Genomic DNA, 23,065 nt, shown 5'->3' with positions numbered 1-23,065 from the left:
AAGAGTGATGATAACATTACTTATGCTAGAATTAATTTTTTAAACTATTAATAGTTATAAATAATACTTATAAAGTGGATACACCATACGAAAGTGTGCCAATTCAGTAGAATTAGTTGCAATTATTGTTTTAATTTTTGAATTATTATGTAATAAGAAAGAAGCAAAAAAAGCAGAACAAGAAATTCAGACTTTATGCTACGATATTCACCGACATTCCTAGAACTTGTGTCTCAGCTATTACATAGATATTGTTATAAAAGGAACCACTGTATAGTATTGCAAGTTCTGATGACCTATTGAGGATATATTTAAAATATCATTTCAAGGAACAATCCGAGCCATTCCTACCTAAACAATGCCACCTATTACTTGATACCAAGATAATAGAAACCCTCAATTAATTATTCTTAAGGAAGTTTGAATTGCAAAACAAACTGTTGTGAAGATCGGTGTAAGAATCAGCTAAGGCCAAATAGGGTGACTAATCAGCCGATTGTTGATCAGTCCTTAAGCGATTATGAAATTACAGCAGTAGATGGACAGTTATTGGAGGAATCAGCACCTCTGGCGCTATGATCGTTTTAATCTTTGTCCCAGAAAGCATGGGTGACACCAATTTTCCCCTTTTCCTGAAACATCCAACAATTCATTCAACACTGGATTTCTTTCTAATCTTAGTATTATACCAAGCTCCAAAATTCTGGCACATTATACAATTTTCATCACATTGTTTTACCACTCATAGTCTTTTATGAAATATTGATAACCTCACAGTGTTTCTTTATATACACCTCTACAACGCTTTTTATTGTACTAGTAATTTTCGACTTAAGTACAACAGTGTATGTTCCTCACATATGTGACTCAGCATTAATCTTACAGCTGTATCTCACACATTAGTTTGCACATTGGTGTCTAATGTCTTATAGCATCTCTTTTAATTTTCTAACTGCCCGTTCACTGGTCTAATTCCACAAAACATATCATGGCTCTGCTTTAGAAATCAATGATGTAAATGGGGATGCTGTTTCTGACACCCAAGTATAAATTTCCCATAATACCCCACCAGGAAGAGATCTAGTCCATTTTTTATCGTAAATTTGTTTATTTTCTTGAATTTCAAGCAAAGCTACAAAAGGGTTATCCGCGCAAGCCGTCCCTAATTTTTCAGTGTGTAACCAGAAGGAAGACAGCTTGTCATCATCACCCACTTCCGGCTCTTGGGCACTCTTTTACCAACGAATAATGAGATTGACTGTAAAGTTATAGCATCCCCACAGCTGAAAGGGCGAGCATGTTCTATGTGACGAGGGTTCGAACTCACGACCCTCGGAATACGAGTTGAGCTCCCTAATCACCGGGTTATGATAAGTCTTATCGTAAGCTTCTCGCAATTTTGGATAGTTTTTTACCTTTACTGAAGCAATCATTGTTTTAAACTCAATGTGACCTAAATGTTCTATGTATTCTACCCCCAAATCACCTTTACCTGGATATACTATTATATCTGCTGTATTTAACCTGTCTAGTACTTCTTACAACATGCTTAGTTCCTAACATCATCTATGTAAGGCCCGGCATGGCCAAGCGTGTTAAGGCGTGCGACTCGTAATCTGAGGGTCGCGGGTTCGCATCCCCGTCGCGCCAAACATGCTCGCCCTTTCAGCCGTGGGGACGTTATAAAGTGACGGTCAATCCCACTATTCGTTGGTAAAAGAGTAGCCCAAGAGTTGGCGGTGGGTGGTGATGACTAGCAAACATGCTCGCCCTTTCAGCCGTGGGGGCGTTATAATGTTACGGTCAATCCCACTATTCGTTGGTAAAAGAGTAGCCCAAGAGTTGGCGGTGAGTGGTGATGACTAGCTGCCTTCTCTCTAGTCTTACACTGCTAAATTAGGGACGACTAGCGCAGATAGCCCTCGTGTAGCTTTGTGCGAAATTCAAAAACAAACAAACAAACAATCATCTATGTAAGCCATGACTGATTCCCCTAACCCCCATAAGACATAACTCATTGATCTTTCAAATATAGCTCGAACATTCTCTGCTTCTGAAATAATCCAGAAGTGTCAGAAAATGGTGTTTTTTTTCTTTCTTTTTCCTGTAACTAGACTTGAGAATAACCTTTTTATAAATCAAGTTTGCTAAATCACTTTGCTTGACTACCTTTATTTAACATATGCCCTATGAGAACTATTGGATAGGAATCGCAATAGTAACTTCATTGAACCTCCTCAGATGCCATATATAACCTCATCGCTCCCGTCTTAGGTACAAGCACTGTATCCAAAGCATAAGGTCTGCGCTAATCCATAATTTATCTTTTTTCTAGCATTCTCCCTATCTTACCTTTAAGAGCTCCCTTCAAACGATATGGCACTCTTATTTTAGGTTCACATATTTCAATATTACAGGTTACTATTATCAAATATTTAACTAACCAGACTGTTGTGGCCTATCGTGAAATAAACTATCATAACTTCTCATAATATAACGCACTTCTTCCTGTTGCTTAGGTGTTAATTACTCTTACTATTGTTGTCATTAGACTTTTAAAAACGTCAGTTGTGCTTCCAGTGTGTCATTACTTCAGCATATTTGTTTAATACGTTCGACCCACTACTTTACCATACCCTACATCTTTCTCATATGTTACTTTACGGACACAGTTAATTAGAGAAAAAGGACCGATTCAACTTTGTGCCAAAATATTTTGCGGTACAATGTCCAGTACGGCAACTAACTGATTCATCTTAAGTTTTTGTTTTCAAGCATTCTTACCATTGAGATGTGTTTGTTTAAACTTACTCTCCTGCTTTAGCTGCTAAAATGTGCACCTTACTGACCTTTGGCTCAAGTTGGTCATTGTTTGCTTGTTTTTGAATTTCGCGTAAAGCTACACGAGGACTATCTTCGCTAGCCCTAGCGTCCCTAATTTAGCAGACTAGAGAAAAGGCAGCTAATCATCAACACCCACCGCCAACTCTCGGGCTACTCTTTTACCAATGAATAATGAGACTGGCCGTCACATTATAATGTCCCAACGGCTGAAAGGGCGAGCATGTTTTGTGAGACGGGAACTTGAACCCGCGACCTTTAGATTGCGAGACGAGCATCTTAACCACCTGGCCATGACAGGCCAAAGCTGGTTATATATTCTAACATATTTCGTGACTCGGCTTTGTCTTTGGATCAACTTATTTCTGAGAAGTTTAATGTACTCTAAAATATCTAACATATAGTAACTCAAAGGATGAAAATCCAGTTGTAGAATAGGAGACTTCTGGATATGCAAATAGCACAACATTATTTTTTATTCTGTCTACAGAATTTAGCTATAAGCCCAACTTGGTCACATGTATAACATTGCTATTCTTATTTTGTAAAAAATCAATCTATGAACCGTTTCACCATACTATTATCGTGGACGCTGGTCCAGTTTTATTTCTTTGGGGTAATTAGTTTTGCAACCTTGATTTTTACTTACTTTCAGGTTACTAAGTTTCCGCGTTACTACATATTCATCCGCTAAGCTAACGTCACTCTTTCTCGTGAGTTTTATAGCTTATTATCTTTTAAGGTAGCAGTGACCCTTAAAAAGCAACCCCAGTATTTTAAAAACCACATTTTTCAATTTTAGCTCACATGAAAAGTTTAACCTCTTTTCTACATAAATAACTTATCTTTGTCTTAACGACTATTTTATAAAAACACGGTTTTCACTGGCGTCACCAAGTTATTACCGTGATAACTTCACCATTAAAACCAATATCACAACGAAACTTAGCAAAGTTATTGATATTTCATTTTTCAACATCTTGAAATTTTGATTTAAAATGTTTACTAGTTCTCTTATTATGAGTTTAATTAGCACTAACGAAGGCATTAGTTAAAATTAATTGTCCATGACTTGTTACGGAAAATTTGCAAAGTTTATATATAATTCATTCAAGTTATGAGGCTGTTCACGGAGCGCGTGTAACAATTATCACATATTTTTGTCATTTCTTTGTCAAGTTATGATGTTAAAACAGTTTATGTTATTCATTTATATATTATTGTAGCATTAATTACGCGTATGACTTAAAGTGTACTTTCAGAGTTTTTAACATCATACTTTTATTCTCAACTTAAAGGTTGTTAGAAGTGTTTATCAGTGTTTCATCAGCATATAAATCTGCGCAGTTTTAAGGGGTAGTGTTACTTAAACCGTGTTACCAACTGAGTTCGCTACTGTGTCAAAACTTGCTCTTACAACGTCAGCTCTATAAAGTTGTCGGTATTTCGAGTACAGTTAGTTCCTCTGATCCATTTTACTAACATCTTATACAGATTTGTTCCGTACTCTTCAGATGTCTCATGTGCTGATTTTTTTAACTTTCTAAACTTACTATGATAAAACCCCGGATGTAACTCGTACATCTCTATGATTGTTTGTTTGTTTTATTTGTTTTTGAATTTTTGCGCAAACCTACTCAATGGCTATCTGCGCTAGCCGTCCCTAATTTAGCAGTGAAGGTAGCTAGTCATCACCACCCGTCGCCAACTCTTGGGTTACTCTTTTACCAACGAATAGTGGGATTGACCGTACATTATAACGCCCCCACGGCTGAAAGGGCGAGCATGTTTGGTGCGATGGTGATCCGAACCCGACATACTACATGGTTTAACAGAACTTGTAGTACGTTCTCTACATAAAATCATTTAATTGTGCTTATAATTGTTGTCTGTGGATATATTATTTGACATATGCTTAGATTCAACCATATGTGACTCTATATCAACTGGTAATGATACTCTTAACCCACATCATTATTTGTGTCAATATATCATGTTAACCTTAACCCACATCATTATTTGTGTCAATATATCATGTTAATATTAACCCACATTAAGGTATGTGTCAACCTGTCACACTGATATTGGTTATCGCTAGCTAAATATTTTATTAAAATATTTGTTCATTTCGATGCACATTAATTGATACTTACGTATTGTATAATGTTAACCCACTTGTTGTTTGTTAAAATTCGAGTTTATTTCACCCTGAACTTATTGTTTGTTACTCACGTACTGGTTTAATAATGAACTTTCTTATTCTTATAAAATAGTGGGTTTCTGCCGATATTCGTACTCACATGTGCGTTAGGTTTTCAAGATTCTTGAATGTTTTGGAAGATAAATGTCGAAGTGAATTTCCATTCAGAATTCTGAAAACAAAAACAAAACAAATTACTTTGAAAACATGTATTTTATATATCATTTTTTCTAACCACAAGCTTCTTAACGACCTATTAAAAATACCAATTTGACTCGTTTTACTATTTAACATAAGAACGTAGTTCTGTTGGAATAGACTGAAATCAAGCTTAATTACGAAATTAAATATAAAACAACAAGAACTTCTAAACACTTTTTAAAATTTACTTGTTTCAATAAATACTTAATACCTATTGTTTTCGTTATATACTGAAATATCTCAGAATTCTATAAAATACAACTTTATGAGTCGATGTGACTTTACAGGGTTATAGGAATATTTGTTTCTCGCATCGTGTTGCATGACAGTTGCTTAACTGGCATGCATCAGGATGCTTTATTTATAAATTAATGTATGGTATAAACTGTATCAGATCATACCAATGTGCTATTCTAATCAAATGATACGGTGATTATCTAGCTTGAGATGTCGATAGTTTCAGTATTAGATCTTAAAATAAAATACAGCAATACACTCGTTAAACACAGGGAGTAACAGTTACTCAGAAATTTGCAGTCAACACGTTTAAGTATTTTATGCAAAGATTTAAGATGCCGCTATCCTGAAGACCATCCTGTGACGAACTTCAAAGTTTGCGATAAATTAAAGTGATTGGGTGTTAGTCTAGAATTATAATTTTAGTATTATACAAATGTTTTTGCTATTCTCATGCTTATGTCCATTCACGTTCAGTACGCTACACTACCTATAAATGTATAATATACATAACGTCTATAAACTCTCAGCTATCTTTAGATAACTGAGAATTTAGCACAAGTGTACTGTTGACACGCGTTGTTTCTTGTCTCTCTAGAGCTATTGCAATAGGATATAAATTCCATGTAATAAATATTGCTTATAACTATATACAAACAAACAGACGGAATGCGAAAAAATTATTTTAACCATATTTCTTGTGTTTTATGCCAGTTGTTTTGATGTATCTTGTGTTCCATGCCACTTGTTTTAGTGTATCTTGTGTTTTATGCCAGTTGTTTTGATGTATCTTGTGTTCCATGCCACTTGTTTTAGTGTATCTTGTGTTTTATGCCAGTTGTTTTGATGTATCTTGTGTTCCATGCCAGTTGTTTTGGTGTATCTTGTGTTTCATGCCAGTTGTTTTGGTGTATCTTGTGTTTCATGCCAGTTGTTTTGGTGTATCTTGTGTTTCATGCCAGTTGTTTTGGTGTATCTTGTGTTTCATGCCAGTTGTTTTGGTGTATGTTTATAAACCAAAGATATTCAAAACATCTTCCTTTGCAAGTGGTTTCTTAATTTGAATTATTAATTATTACCAAGGTTTATACACACCTTAATAAATCATCCAGTGTATAAATCGCTGATAACTTTATAATTAATTTGATAGAAGGTCTTATCTATAAATTTGCTTTTACCTTTGTGCTGAACAACTTACTGGTTCCGTGAGACACTGCTGATTCAAGAATGAAAAATAATAACGTTCCGCACCTTGAGATCGTGGGTGTCTTATAGGAATTATGTTTACATCTTATTATGATTACCAAGAGTTGATGCCGAGTGCTGTTTAGTAGCTGCTATTTGTATCAGTTTCTTAACTCAAAATTAAGAACGACAAGCTTCGAGCAAGTAATTAAAAACGAATCTACTTTTTACTTTTACCACATTCTTCAAAATCATAGTCGTGTTTTGTTTTTAAAAAACATTTGTTGTAGTTGATTTCAAAATGTCTCACTTTTTTTCTCTCTAATGTGTGTACATATATATATGTACAAATTAAACGTGATATAAAAGTAAAGTGAAATTCACAAGCATAAAGTAACAAAAATTACTGATAACCAGAAACTACTCGCCAGAACATAAATAGTCATAAATACAAATCCGACAGATTAACAATACGTACATGCTCAAACCTTCTGGGTGAAATCAACCCAGATCGTAACACCAAAGTATCGATGAGAATAACTACCATAAAATTAGGAAATAAATATAAATTATGCTCTTTTCTTTCTAGAATAACTATAGATTATAACTCGAAAACACAAATGTTTAATCTAAATATCTTAAATACTATAATATTATACGTTTATATATATTTATTACTTTTATTACATTGGCCTTTCAGCTATTGTTGGCTAGCATCACAGAAGTTAAAATGATGCAGCGCAAATGTAGTGATGTCACTGTATCCAAGTGTACAAAACTGAACTTTACAAAGTGAGTTTCCTTGGCTGTGTTTTAGTGGACCATTATTTTCTAAAATGCAGTCACATTGCAGTTATAATACATTATATATGTATATACTTTATTACTATTTACAAATAAGTTTTTAAACATATTTTTCTTAAAACATAGGATAATAATGAAGTAAAAGAAGCAATTATATTTTCTAATTATGATCTTTTTACTCGGTTGCTGCTAGTTGTAGGTTGCTAAGACTAATCAAATTTCGCACGTGGAAAATGTGAAACAAAATAATTTGTAAATGTTTTATATGTATACTTGAATAACCGAAAATCATAAATAATTATACCGATACCATACCGATACCGATTACATTATAATTTATGAAGCTTAGTAACTAAGCTGTTTTTAAGTCTTAAAAATATGAAATTCGGAAAAGCCTAAAAGACAACCTACCAACGCGGAGGTTGTCCTGAAATAAAAAAAATTGACGTTGTTATATTTAAAAGTAGATGCAAAATCCACTTTCTGGACATTCTAAACTTTCGATTGATTACTAGCTAACACGTCATACGTAGAAGTAAATGTGGGATTGTTATCAAATATAAAAAGAGTTGGACGAGATCACTATGTTTGATTTAGTACATAAACCGTATCCCAGAAAGATAGGATGTTAGTATTTTATATTTTAAATATCGGTGACTTGAGTTCCTAATTCATTCAAGACTTTGCATTTTGACATCACGAAGACCTTGTTTCAACCAGTATTGCATTCAATATTCTTCTTGACACACAAAAATCAATGTTTAGGTGTGTTTTTACCTATAAATTAACTAATCAAATCATGCATCATATTAGCTTATCATTTATAATTTGCAGTTTGACACCAAACTTAATGACATAAATTCATAAAATAGTAGTTCAATAAAATTTTGAATGCGAGCCAAAAATTGAGATGATGCGGGTTTTGACCCTTGATCTGTATAAAAATGTTTGGTTTGTTTTAAATTTCGCACAAAGTTACACGAGGGCTATCAGCACTAGCCCTCCCAAATTTAGTAGTGTAAGACTAGAGGGAAGGCAGCTAGTCATCACCAACCACTGGTTACTTTTGGGTTACTCTTTTGCCAACGAATAGCATGATTGACAGAAACATAATAACGCCCCTATGGCTAAAAGGACGAGCATGTTTGGCGTGGCCGGGATGTGAACCCACGACCCTCAGATTAAGAATCGAGCGCCCTAATCACCTGGCCATACCGGGCCATATGAAAAGAAAAAATAGCACAAGAAAGATTCGTGAAATTTACAAACTAATTAAAAGACTATAACAAATAAGCGAGATAAAACGTAAAGAAAACATTTGCTGCTTACTAAAGACTTTGTATCAACTACTGCAAATGAACCTGGAATTTTACCGTTATAAAACCTCAAGCTTTGTACAGATTCACCAGGTAAAATAAAAAATCAATATATAGCTGTAGTTACATATAAAATAAAATAAAAATATTTTTTAAAACACAATAAGGAAAACACAACTAGTGAAAATTATAAGCGAAAATAATTAATACAAACTAAACACAGGCTATGAATTACAGCTATTCTTAAATACAAGCTTAAAAGATTGCGATAAGTAAAGACATTTGGAATAAATGAACAGTGAGAAGTACGAAACTAGAAGTACATGACAAACTATTATTTATGATAATAAATTTCATAATTGTGAAATGTGTTATATAGAGAACAAAACAAATTATACATTAACATTTAATAAATCAAAGTCGAAAATACAAATTATAACAATATATAATTAACAAATACCTACAAAACTACTCTGAATCGTACCTTGCGAAATACTTTATAAAAACCGATGCAAGCAGATGAATACGACTTATCAGTGTTTATATTTCAAACTGTGGGCACTGAACGACAGGAAACGAATGACTGAGAAATCACGTTTTACTCTTCATTCCGGTAGAGACAAACAATAATTAAAGTACATTGAACGCTAGCTTTGATCATATTCACACTAAGTATTACATTACAGTTCCATCTTAATATAAAAGTGTTTTTCTAACACTAATGAAATAATTGATCAAACTTTTATTAATTGTTTAGAAATGCACGTGAGTTGCTTTATTCGTATTTCCCACACAGCACAGTCACAGAAACAAAAGTATCTTATTAGCATTACATTTCAATCTAGTTTTTAAAACGATAAAAATACTATACATACTTAAGACTGACTTCAATTCATAAGGTATGAAAAGTATGTTTTGCATGAATTCACCGCCTCTGGTATTTCTAAACTAGAAAAAAATAGTATGCTAGTTGCATACATACTGACTCTAGTTTCTAAACTTTGGAAAGTAATTTATGCATAGTAATTGTAAATTTAGTCATGGTATGCTTCAGAAACTATGTCATTTAATAATGATGGCATGCTTTAGAAACTACGTTATCTGGTGATGATATGCTTTAAAACTATGTTATCTAGTAATGATGATATGCTTCTGACACTACGTTATCCAGTGTAGATAATATGCTTCAGAAACTAGATTATCCAGTAATGATGACGAGTTTTCAGAAGCTACGTTATCTTGCGATGATGTTGTGCTTCAGAAACTTCATTGTTTGTTTACATTAATTACTTTTAAGTTTCCAAAGGATTTAAATTACTTATACTTACATTGATTCGAGATCTGTAAGTCCAGAAAATGCCTCTTTTTCAATTTCCTCCATGTTGTTATTTGCAAGATCGCTGAAAGAGAAATATAAAAACCAGAATGAGTTTTGTTTAAATACGAATTTATACCTGTATAAATACAGGTTTTTTAGAGGACTGCATAAACATGACATCTTATATTTTGTAATAAGTATAAAAGCAATAAAAATTATGTTAGTGCAATAAGCTTGATTTACGTTTTTATGAAATTTCGATTTTAAGGTTTTAAGTACCAAAAATTTGTTTTGGTTTTTCTCAAAATATAACACAAAATTAGTGTTTTCGGAAAATACCAGGTACAGCCCACACCACCATCGTGAGAGAGGTGAAGAGGAGCTAAAGCTTCTGAGCACCCCCAGTGATCCCTCCGGAAGATCTCATACCGAAATTCCGCCAATTATTATTGTTAACTCTTCCTTAAAAGTCATCCTGTTATATGTATTAAAATTTTAATTAAAATAAAGTTAACCTGAAGATGGCCTAAGAAGGCCAAAACATTGTTCTCTGCTTTGTTAGTAAAAGTGTTAATATCCATACCAGCCGTCATGAGATACATTTTTATTTCAAATGGGTTTCTCGTCATCACGAATTACCTGAGCTTGTAAGTGTATTAACTACAGATTTATGTCTAAACTCCATATGTGATTAGATGTAGTTATAAATATAAGAAGGTCAGGCTAACACACGGAACTATAAATATGTTCTTATGCATAAGTTAAACTTACAGATGAAGAAGAGCTGGTAACTTGCCCAATGATGTATTTTTCACATGTTTGATCTTGTTCTCTGCTAGGTTCCTGAAAAATAGCAACAGAAATTCTATTAGAATATTTTATCTAAAAGACGGCTTTTTTTGTTCTTTAAAATAATATTACTATTTTATAAGAACAATGGTTAAGATAAACTGTTGGAATGCGATGATTAAAAAAACAAAATAAATAATGAATATGCCTATGTTTATAGAATTGATGATAGGTTTTTCAAATAATGTTAGTTTATTTAGACACAATGAACAAAAATAGTTGTTTAACTCACATAAACCGAAGGTTTGAAAGCCCTTGGAACATTGTAGCTGTTAGTGTGTGAATTTTGTTCCACGATAGAGATCTGGAAAGACACAAAATACAAATCAGTGTTTTGACGTTATTAAAATATGTGATTTCAAGAATCAATGCTTTGAAAAACAAAAAGGTTGATTCATTAAAATAAACATGACTAATAGATGGATGTGCCTTTTTTGTTTGTATTAAACCTAGCTCAGGTAAACAAATAATTTAGAAAATAAAAAGTAGTTCTAACATTAAAAATGTTTACATTAATGTTTCAAATATTCTTAGCTAATAAAAAGAAGGATAACAATATTGGAAACACGCCAGAAAAAATAAAGTTAATTTGTACTTATTTTACTTCTCTGATCTTTCAAATCAATTATAATTTGTAGATCTACTCTGAAATTAGAGAAAATGAATCATATTATATGAGAATTAATATTATTTTCTTAAAAAAAGAGATTTTAAGTTGATGTTTGTTGTACAAAATAATTGTCCGGTTCTCATTTGCAGCTGACATCAGTTAATATAAATAACAACTGTAGCAAGCATAAACGGCAATAATTAGATAAATCAATGTTACTTACAATATTGTTAGATACCGAAGCTTGTTAAACACGTGTGGCTCAAGTTCAGAAAATTCATTCCCATCTAGCCATCTTCATGTAAATAATGTAAAAATGACATCATTCAAGGATGATCATTAGATATAATATTGTATGTCGTATTCTTCTGTTCTACCCAATTAAAGACTTTTCAATATAAAGAATGAATTACGTTACGAACATAATTATTATATAACTCAAACAATAATTCATCATCCAGTTAGTATACGGTTCTTTTAGAAGCTAAGTTTAACAGACAAAGATCTCGGATTGATTTGAGCTTTCAGTAAACTTGTTCTCAGAAAATGAAATTGATTAAAAAGAATGAACCAATAAAGTAAATAAATAATCTCATAATAATTTGGTTTGTCATTCAGTCTTTTTTAATATTCGTTTGAGCTATCAACTTTAGCTTGGTTTATAAAATCAATAGCTTAAACTATATATCTTTTTAGTAAACGCTGTTAGGACTGTGTTTACGTGAATTAATAACGTCTCCTAACATTTTGTTTACCTAAGATTTAGACTTACTATCTTATCAGCCACTTTTTAACATTTGTTTTAATTCGAAAACTTCAGCTTAGTTCTAGCCTATGCGACAACTATTCAGTCTAGAATGATTTTATAAATTATTTGAACCCAATGCTTCATGTTAAAAGTCTTGAGATAAGGGCCTAGGTGAACATATAAATAAAACATTACCAGCTGGTGAAAACAAAGACGACATTATACATGAGATTTTATTTCTGTTAATGTGGTGTTATCAGGCGACAAATATATCTGGTTACATCAGGCTGGTATCACGTATATTAATTCATTTCTAAGAAACGATTGTGTATTATATATAAGAGTGTAATTTTCACTCAAAGTAAGAAAAAAGTAATTTACGTAGAACATGAAGAAAAATATTGCAGCTACAAAACAATTATATAGCACCCATTAGGTGGGTAGTTATGTAATGTGCCCTGGTAGATGTATGACTCAAACTGCGTTGGGGTTATACGGCAAATCCAGTTTAACCTCAGTTTCGCACACCTCACAACGTCTCAAATCTTTACCGCTGTCTGCAACCAAATGAAGGAAAGTGATGATTCAAAAAAGAATAATAATCAAAACAAAGTAAATAAATAAAAGTAAAGAAATTAGGAAAAAAATAATCAAAATAAATATATTAATGTGTGAAACAATAAGACTGTCCTTGGAATTAGCGTTCCATCCCCCATAATGATTTTTGGACATCAGTACCACAATGTTAAGGTATTACTATATCTAAATCGTTAGTATGGCTCTCATCCATGCTACCGTCAAGATCTTAAGGTTTTACAAGAATTAGATAGTAGCAAGTCTTATACAGAGAAAGTGATACACTTACATTAATACATCCGTACAAGATACAGTCGAAATAAGTAATTCCAATAAGTTTGCCTAAACAATTAGAAAAACTAACTTATTGTCTTTACACTGATATTTTTAAATGCACGTATATATGTTGTACATTTATTACAAATAGTTTAAGATATTTAATTAGAGTAGACAGCTGTGTTTTTTGTTCTTTTTTAATATTATAACTAAAATTACAACTAATTATTTTTCATCTAAGGTTTGGATATATTGCGTTAAATTCATCTAAGGTTTGGATATATTGCGTTAAATTCATCTAAGGTTTGGATATATTGCGTTAAATTCATCTAAGGTTTGGATATATTGTGTTAAATTCATGCCATTCTTCCTTATGAGATATATTTTTAATTTATTATTTTGTTTATTATATATATCATTCACTGAAAAAAGCGAAAAACGGCAACAACATAGTTGATATTTTCCACTATTCTAAAGAAAGGCTTAAGGAATATTGTATTATATTCGTAATTATTGTTATGATTTCTACGAAACTATCTTTTTTTCCGTACAAACACAAAATTCTAGATGGACAAAGGTCACTAATACTAGTCCTAACATCATTTAGAAAATATACATATCTTTGTATGGTTAATTATCTTTCATTTTCCAATGTTAATTTAAGCCCGATCTTGATAAATAACGTAAGAATAAAAAAATTATCACCATAAGGTACATTTTCCAATCTCTTTAGGATTAATCTTTAACGTATCTAAATTTACAAAGCCGGATTATTAGAAAACTTGAGATTTATATACAAAAGTTTTTTTTATTTTTAACGCTTTATTAATTAATTAGGCTAGAAATAACCATTATAATATACTAAATTCAGCCGTTCTTGCTCCAATATCTTCCTTCTTGCTCATAAATAACGTAGTTTTACTTTATTTTATCATACACTTAGAGAGCTAATGAATAAATTAATTTTCTCTCAGAATATTATGAAAACGTAAAGCTCTTTAATGTGTTGCTTCAAGTGCCTGTGTTTAGATTTTTAAGTTCAAGGGCTGCACATATTCATGGTAAAAATAAAATTATCTTAATGCTCGTAACTATGTACAATCTTAAACGTTAGAGGTTTCTGAACCCCCATTATAAATTCTCGTCAAAGTTCGATCATAACTTACAGTTTTTGTAATGAGAACAAGGGATCAAAAATTCCAGGCGATAAAGATGTCAGCATACAATGCCTGAGGTCCCTAAACATGAATAAGAAAATTAATTAAATATGTATAACAAAATACGATATTTTTAAATTTTTATAGTTTAGATTAACGATTATAATTACTTGATGATTCATCTTACTTCATTGAGTCATCTAAAGTACACTGAGGTATCTTGTGTATAAACAGTAGAATTTTCTTCATATATGGTTCTTCACCGGCATGTAAAATGTTCAAACATTTATATGAAAAACACTTGCAACTCGAACAGCATTTTAGGCGAGTGCAAATTAAACGGTTTGTCTAAACCACTGGTATTCAGATATAGCACTCCCTAAATTTAATTTATGACTAGAGAAAATACAGCTAAAATAGTCTGTCCCCCCCCCAGACATTGTCTGACATTGAACCGAATGTCGGAGTAGCAGTCACTTTTATTGTATGAAAGTGCAGAGCTGGTTAAGCAGTACCACATCTCGATACCCGAAACGACAACTATGCATGCTAAATGCTAGGTCATGTCCAGCCTTTGTATCAAACAATGATTCGTTTGCTTGTTTGTTGCCAAGTCCAATGCTGTGTATTGGGATAGTTTGCTGCTGCCCACCACATGGACCGAAAATACATATCTTAGTTTTATAAATCTTACATGAGACAGGAAGGGTCATAACATAAAAACAAAAATTATTATTCAACTGTATTTCTATATTTCTTGAAAGCATTTTTTCTGAATATACTAGCAGTCTAACCCAAAAATATAGAAAACTTATCACACTTACAAATGCTCCAAGCTCGACAAGCCTCGGAAAGCTCCATATGAAATGTTTTTAAGTGGGTTGTGGGAAAGTTCACTGTAATTAGAAGATCCATTTTCCCTTCATTTAGATGTTCATTTAGTTATAACAATACACTCATTGCTGGACTAAAATTATCAGAGTAAATATTGCCTGTTTCGACCTATTTACTACTTAATATTTTTTTGTTTAAATACTTCATGTAATTGTCGTGTCACAACTGATTTTTTTTTTGGTAAGTGTTATTAATACTTACTTTTGGTTAACTTTAACAAGGTCTTCAGAGATAAACAGATTACGAAGTGTACAGAAGTTTATACTTGTTAGATGTGTGTTTACGAAGTTCTGAGGTTATTTGTTTTAAAATGAACGAGTAATACTTTTTTGTGAAAGTTACAACTTGTTAAATATATAAAAATTTATTTATAATTTACTATTAATATTTTTCGTACATTTATTTTTAAAGACAAATAAATCTTACATAACCAGTAAAATTATGTTTTAAAGACAAAGTGATAAACAGAAATAGATAACTAGCACTCACAGGGTAATAAGATGAGAAGTTGAAATAAAAGTGTCTGTCAAGAGTTCGAAAATATTATTTCCTGAAAGGTGTCTGAAAGAAACAAGAACAAAACACTACAGTGTATCAGATGTTTAATAACATCCCTATATATATTTGTGATCAGTATGTAGACTTTTATCTTCACCGCTATTGCTAACAACAAATAGAGTAGCACGTGCACGTAACCCACTTTTTTTCTTGGGGTGGTTGCTATAACACGTGGGTGGAGTTCATTCTATTTGTTCTTTCTCTGGATATGTGTAGCAAGAACATGCTTTGTGTTAGTAACTATATCTTTTACTGTACTTATTACACATTAATGTTATTAGGAATTTAAACAATAACTATAGAATGTATCTGTGGCACCTTATATAGATAGATATATATAGATATTTGTGTACCTGTCAAGTAAACAACTGCTCCTTAATTACATAGATCAGATTTCTTGGGTATAACAAACATTCATTCATCAACTTAGTTAATGACATCAGTTTTGGCATCATGGACATTTATTCTGAAAATCAGTTCGTCGTTACAGATAAAGCAACACCAAGATTTGTTAGTGACATATTTCACGAGGCCGTACGGGCATTAATCAGGCTGTATAAAGTATCTGAAATATACAGTAAGCCTTGAGGGATTTAACGGATTTGTCAAGACAAGTGATATATCATGAATAATCATTTACAGTTAGATTGCTGTAAACCACCTGACATTTAACAAAAGCAGCTACATTCCAGTATTAAATGTTACTATAGCAGCACAAAATGAAAGTTTTAGAACTAAAGAAAGAATGAACATGTTCTCGTCTACTTACAAACGGCGTAACAGCGGAAGAAACCTAAAAACATCGGTTCCAAGAACAGCAATATCTGACTTCACCAAAATTCTGAATGGAAAGAAACATACTAGGTATCAGTAAATATTTATCACTTCCTAAACTGATAGTTAATTAATGCACAGCAAATTAGTAATGTTATCAGTTTAACAAAGCCAATGTATTAAATATCTACTAAAGCTATCTATTAAATACAGATGTATTTGAATATACGAAACTCTGAACATTTCATCATCTCTTCTGTATACTGTATATAATTGTCCTATCTATACTGAGGATAACTAATCATATGGTGTTAAACATGTTATGCTGTTTAAATGCAACGTGTATACATCTAGAGTGTATAGAAACAATTCATAGAAAGTATTACTTATATATGCATCTATGCTGAAAATAATTGCATTGTTTATAAATTCTTATAACGCCACAAGAAAGAGAGATAAACAGTATCGCATTACACCGAAAACCGTCGCGACCTTGGGTATAGGACCTAAAAGAACATATTATCTATTGTCATGTTATACACGATCAAACATAGATATTAATAATTAAGATGAAATCACGCATAGAATTATGCATGCGTCTTAAGATTTTAATTTCATCGTGATAAGAAGGGAAATAAGTTATTATTTAGAAGTAAAACTTACTGTTAATAGATATGAGATACGTTTTATTTATTCACAGGAATTTTGAATTTATCTTACTACATACAAGTGACTAGCCGACAGTAAAAAAGTGTCTTTTTGAAAAACGATAATACCGAAATTTTCATATAAGGGCAAAATTATTATTAAATACCTCAAAAATGACTAAACTAGTATTTTGTATTTCTGTTAAACAAACCAATCATATTGATAGTATGTTAAAATATAACCATGTTGATAGTATATTAAATAACTGTTTGCTTGTTTTTTAATTTCGCGCAAAGTTACGCAACAGCTATCTGCGCTAGCTGTTCTCAATTTAGCAGTGTAAGACTAGAGAGAATACAACTAGCTATCACCACCCACCGCCAACTCTTAGGCTACTGTTTTATAAACGAATTGACCGTCACATAATAACGCCCCACAGCTAAAACAGGGACCATGTTTGGTGTGACGAGGATTCGAACCCGTGTTCCTCAAACTGTGAGTCGAGCGCTCTAGCCATGCTGGGCCATGTTAAATAAACCAACTATATTGATAGTATGCTAAATAAAACAACCATAATAATAGTATGCTAAAATATTAACCATATTGATAACATGATAAAACATGGTTTGCAATATTGATTTACTCAAACAATCTTCTTTCATTGGTAACATTTTGAAATAAGATAAAATAACAAATTCTTCCATGTACTCATTTCCAAACGTGTATCATCCAACACTCATTTTAAATCCCTTAATACTTATAACTTATAAGAAGCAACAGAAAGAGTGCGCTAAGACAGGCCTGTTATTTTCAACGTAACACTGTAACAAGATCTTACACCACATGAGAAGAACAGTAAAACCATAGTTTTAGTTGCATCAACTCCTGGTGATGGTTATGTAGGCAGTTTTATTTGTTAACCTTCATTATATTATTTTTGACAATGTATTTTGTGGTTTCATGTTCGACAGTACAGTTACATAAATTTATAATTCCATTTTTCTATTTCAACAAGCTTTACTTATTACTAGCCTCATTGATGAAACTCTAGTAAAGGCGATTGTAAAAATGACAATTATTTAACGGATAAAAATACCAAACACAATAAATGTAGTAACTCTGTAATATAAAGTTCCCTGCTGAGACAGCGGTTGATTTCCCTCAGTGGATGCAGCAGACAGCCAGATGTGGCTTTGACTATAAGAAATCTTAGACACATTCTGTAATATAAAAAAGTAAACTCTTACGAAAACATTGATGTTGAAGAACATCTGATCGTAATGTGACTAACATTATCCATGTTAGCTAAGGGAGAACATGAGAAGACCTTCTTGATGACGAGAAACACACTTGAAATAAAAATGTATCTCAGAATGGCTGGTATGGGTATTAACACTTTATTGATAAGGAGAAAACAACATTTCGACCTATCTAGGTCTTCTTCAGGTTAAGTAAAAATCTTGAAGCCCTATCATCCCATAAACTATTTAATCGAACATTACAAAAGTCAGAAAATAATTTTCATTAGAAATCGTATTTAATCACTGTAACAAACATTCACTTATGAGTGATAAATATTAAGGTATCGTATTCGTATAATTAGTTATAAATATTAAGGTATCATATTAGTATAATTAGTGATAAATATTAAGGTATCATATTAGTATAATTAGTGATAAATATTAAGGTACCATATTACTATAATTAGTGATAAATATTAAGGTATCATATTAGTATAATTAGTGATAAATATTAAGGTACCATATTACTATAATTGGTGATAAATATTAAGGTATCATATTACTATAATTAGTGATAAATATTAAGGTATTGTATTACTATAATTAGTGATAAATATTAAGGTATTATATTAGTATAATTAGTATTATTATTATTATTTATGCCTCTCGATTCCTTGAAGGAACATAGGGCCGCAATCGCTTGCGGATTCATTAACAGGCTGTTTTTTTAAGTGAGTAAATTGTTAGCCTATAATTAGTATATCTTTTAACATTTTCTTTATGTTGGTGAGATTCTATAGTTATGGAAACTAAAAATGTAGAGCTGCGACCTCACGAATTTATACTATTATTTAATTTTGAAGCGACATCAAAAGAAAAAAACAACAACAATTAATAACCGTCATAGAAACAGATGAGGTCGTAGTGATTGGATAGGTGGAGATTATTGGAATTTGGAGATGGAGAGCATAACGGAAATAATTGTTTATTACGTTTTTGTGTGGTTTATCTAAATAAAAGTTTATATAACTTCGTTTCTCAGAATTATTTGACTAACGAAATATTGTAGAACACAAACATTCCTTAACAAATGATGAGTAGGCGGATGTTTCAGAATATAGTTCGTTCAACAGTGAGAGCGTAAGAACTTGTTATAGTCACCATCAATAAAACATCATTAAACTGACAATAACATAATACATCACATAAATTATTTTCTCGTAACTTAAAGGGTTACGTTTTTTTCAGGGTAGTATCATTTGTTATGAAACTAACTTTATACTTTACTCAATTAAAAATAGCCTCCCCCATAGGACAGCGACATGTATGTGGTTTCACACCGCTATAAACCGGGTTTGCAGCGCACAGACAGCCCATTCTGTAGCTTTGTGCTTAATTCCAAAACAAAGAAACAATTTAAAATATGTACACCATTGTAAAATCATTAAAGTTGAAAGAGAGAACAGAAAAAACAGTTTTGTAGAATTTTAGACCAACAGCTTAGAGCATAGTTTGGATACCTAGTTCGAAAACTGACAATAAAATAACTAGAAAATAAAGAACAATAACGTTTACAATGCTGTTAATTTAAATCACTTTTATGTTAATTTCAAACTTTGTTCTCAAGTCAAGCGCTGTTTATAGTAAGACTGAAGCTTATATCTCTGTGTAAACGAAAAGACCCTTAACTATATTTGGAATTATTGTAAAGTATTTTAAGTCTAGTTCCAAAACAAAGGGTCTTGTTTGTAATAAAGTTTATTTGTATACCTGAGCAGGACAGAGAATGTTGTACAATACATTGTTCGTGTTTGAATGAGGTGTTATTACTAGATTCTAAAGAAACATGCGTTAATGGTAATGTGGATATAGAGAACAGAAACGAAATTTAAGACATTTCTCAATATACAGAACTGAAAGTAATAATTGCACGCGATAGCTGTCGTTTTATACATGCTAGTTTTTCAGGACTATAGTATTGACGTCATTTTCTCTTATGTTAATTCCGGATTAACCTCCTGAAAGCATTTTTTTCGTTCCCATTCAATTTTTATGCTGACATAGGTAATTACAAGTGTAAAAGATCTACCAATGTCGTTCTTTAGGAAGATTCAATGTGATCCGAACTGAATTGTTACTAAACATGTTCGATCCGTTGTTGATGTTACTTGTCCCTCCCTTCATGAAAGTGTGGAATCCTTGGTGAAAACATAAATTCTTAGTAACGTAATAAAACACTGATTAAAAGCTTCTCTGGCTTGTAATTTATTATGGATCGAATCACAGCCATCAGCACGTAACTTAGAGAGAAGTTTGTTAAATTAGCACCTATTGCTTACCACTAAACTAACAAGAAGCTGTTTCAGTACAAGCTCTACATCTACTATTCAGCTAAAGATTTTTAGTAGATTTATATCGGTATAGTAAAATATGTATAGTTTTAAGTACTTAGCACCGTTCAAGTAGAGCAAACAGATTATATAAGACACAAAATGGAGATAAAAAGTAATGTATCCCTGGAAGTAAGGCCGTACAGTTGTATGATACATTTTAGTACCTCCACACTACGTGTACTCTAGGCTTATTTGTATGACCTTAAAGGTGAATAGTATTTGACTTTAGTCTAGTTTTTTAGAGTAAGAAGATTGTATACAGCAAGTAGTTTAATAACACGAGGTGTATACAAATATGTCAACAAGTTTACTTGAAAATAATGTCATAACTCTTTATCCTGTTTTTATAATACCTAAATAGCTTTTTCTTAATAAATGAATAAAATTACTTTAAAGCTAAAGACTTTACGCCATACGAACTTCATATTTTCTATTATGTATTGTGAGTATAAATCTGTTCGATATTATAAGATAAAGAAATTACTTCCATTTATTTAAGTAGCATTGCTGCGTTCTAAATAATCTGCTTGCTTTAACATATTCTAAATTAATATTGTATAAAGTGAAGAAAGTTCATTAATCCTAAAACAATATAATATTTTTTTTTTTACTGTGGTGCTAAAAGTCAACCTAAGTAAAAGCAAAATAACGGAAAATGATTAGTGTAAAATCAAATGAAATATTAATAAAATATTAAAAGAACATACATTAAACATAGTGATGCAGATTGAATAAATTTAAAATTAGTTATGTTCAGTAACTAGAAAATAATTTAACTCATACATTAGATAAAAAAGGCTCTCATCAAAGAAATTTTATTAAATAGTTCAAGATGTAAAGTAATATTTGTGTAGGTTTTATTTAAGCTCAATCGGCTTTTAATAAAAGCTATGTCCGCAAAGATTTGTCATAACTCTTCCTGGGGCCCGGCACGGACAAGTGGTTAAGACACTCGACTCGTAATCCAAGGGTCACGGGTTCAAAACCCTGTCACAGCAAACATGCTCGCCCTTTCAGCCGTGAAGCCTGTATAATGTTATGGTCAATCCCATTATACGTTGGTAAAAGAGTAGCCTAAGAGTTGGTGGTGGGTGGTGATGATTAGTTGCCTTTCCTCTAGTCTTACACTGCTAAATTAGGGACGGGTAGCGGAGATAGTCCTTGTTTAGATTTGCACGAAATGCAATACAAACCAAACTATAATTCTTCCCTCAACAAACTTGTCATTAGAAAATATTAACAAAATCATCGTAGTCATTCATAATTTACCGGTAGAGTTTAAGTATTACATATTCGTTATTTGACAATTTGTGTAAGGAGCAGTTAATGCATAATCAATAAATGGAAATACAGTTAATATTTAGTAGATAACACAAGCCTGCGAATTTAAACTTCATAAAAGTTGTTTTGGTTTTAATAATTGATTTTCCGTATTTTAGCTACTCAAATTTCGAAAATAATATTTTTTTTTTATTATGTAAGGAATTTTTACAAGTAAGGGGAAACAGAACTGTTACTTAGGTCAAATTTACAACACATTTTCTACAAATATAACAGAAAATGTTTGGATCACTGACACAACTTTGTGTTGCCATAGTGACGAATAAAATAATATTGAAAAACAATGATATCAACATGCACATACAAACAAACACTATCCAAAACTAATACGTCATACGACTTCTTAACCGTTTATATACTATCGGTGTGTTTCTCGAGGCTTCTAGAACGATCAATAAAACTTTCACGTCGCGATTAATCTACAGAAACCTATATCCAGGTGTCAGCATTTCTAAGCACAACAGAATGTGATTTCAATAACAATTATTCGCTTATCGAAAAGTACATATGACGTTTTGTTAACATTTTTACGTGATGGAAAAAAAATTGATATTTTAGGTTTCAGAGTACAGAAATTACTGTAGTACCTGTAAGAACAATTAATATAATAAAACTATTGCAGGTTTTTGAAGTTAGAAACAAAAACAGAAGCAGAGACTAGCGTGCTGATTTACTTACAGAGATACAAGATTCGGTAGTTCAGAAAAGTCTGATGCCTCGAGCGAGGGAAGGTGGTTTCCAGAAAGATCTCTGAAAGTGTTATTTATTACGTTTCAAGATTTTGTTTAATGTTGAGTTTTGAAAATTCAAATATTTAACACATAATATATGTAAATCTCCAAATAAAAATTGAGCTTAACTTGAGAAACGTGATCAAATTTTAACATTAATAAAATTT

The 23,065-nt window shown here is 31.7% G+C and overlaps 1 protein-coding gene across 1 annotated transcript in view; it reads right to left on the bottom strand.

The window, feature by feature from the left end:
* Positions 1–23,065, bottom strand: part of LOC143236475 (uncharacterized) — a 53,134-nt gene that overhangs the window by 8,153 nt on the left and 21,916 nt on the right. The window contains exons 6-17 of the mRNA XM_076474760.1: positions 22,846–22,929; positions 16,540–16,611; positions 15,702–15,773; positions 15,143–15,214; positions 14,834–14,939; positions 14,506–14,666; positions 14,328–14,399; positions 11,785–11,856; positions 11,184–11,255; positions 10,874–10,945; positions 10,113–10,184; positions 5,142–5,213 (exon numbers count right to left, since the gene is read on the bottom strand). Coding sequence (XP_076330875.1) covers positions 5,142–5,213; positions 10,113–10,184; positions 10,874–10,945; positions 11,184–11,255; positions 11,785–11,856; positions 14,328–14,399; positions 14,506–14,666; positions 14,834–14,939; positions 15,143–15,214; positions 15,702–15,773; positions 16,540–16,611; positions 22,846–22,929 — 999 coding nt within the window. The remainder of the gene's footprint in view (positions 1–5,141; positions 5,214–10,112; positions 10,185–10,873; positions 10,946–11,183; positions 11,256–11,784; positions 11,857–14,327; positions 14,400–14,505; positions 14,667–14,833; positions 14,940–15,142; positions 15,215–15,701; positions 15,774–16,539; positions 16,612–22,845; positions 22,930–23,065) is intronic.

Source organism: Tachypleus tridentatus, chromosome 13 (assembly GCF_004210375.1).
Source record: "Tachypleus tridentatus isolate NWPU-2018 chromosome 13, ASM421037v1, whole genome shotgun sequence".
NCBI lineage: Eukaryota > Metazoa > Arthropoda > Merostomata > Xiphosura > Limulidae > Tachypleus > Tachypleus tridentatus.
Note: the sequence above shows the minus strand (reverse complement) of the source record. Positions and strands in the feature narration are given on the sequence as shown.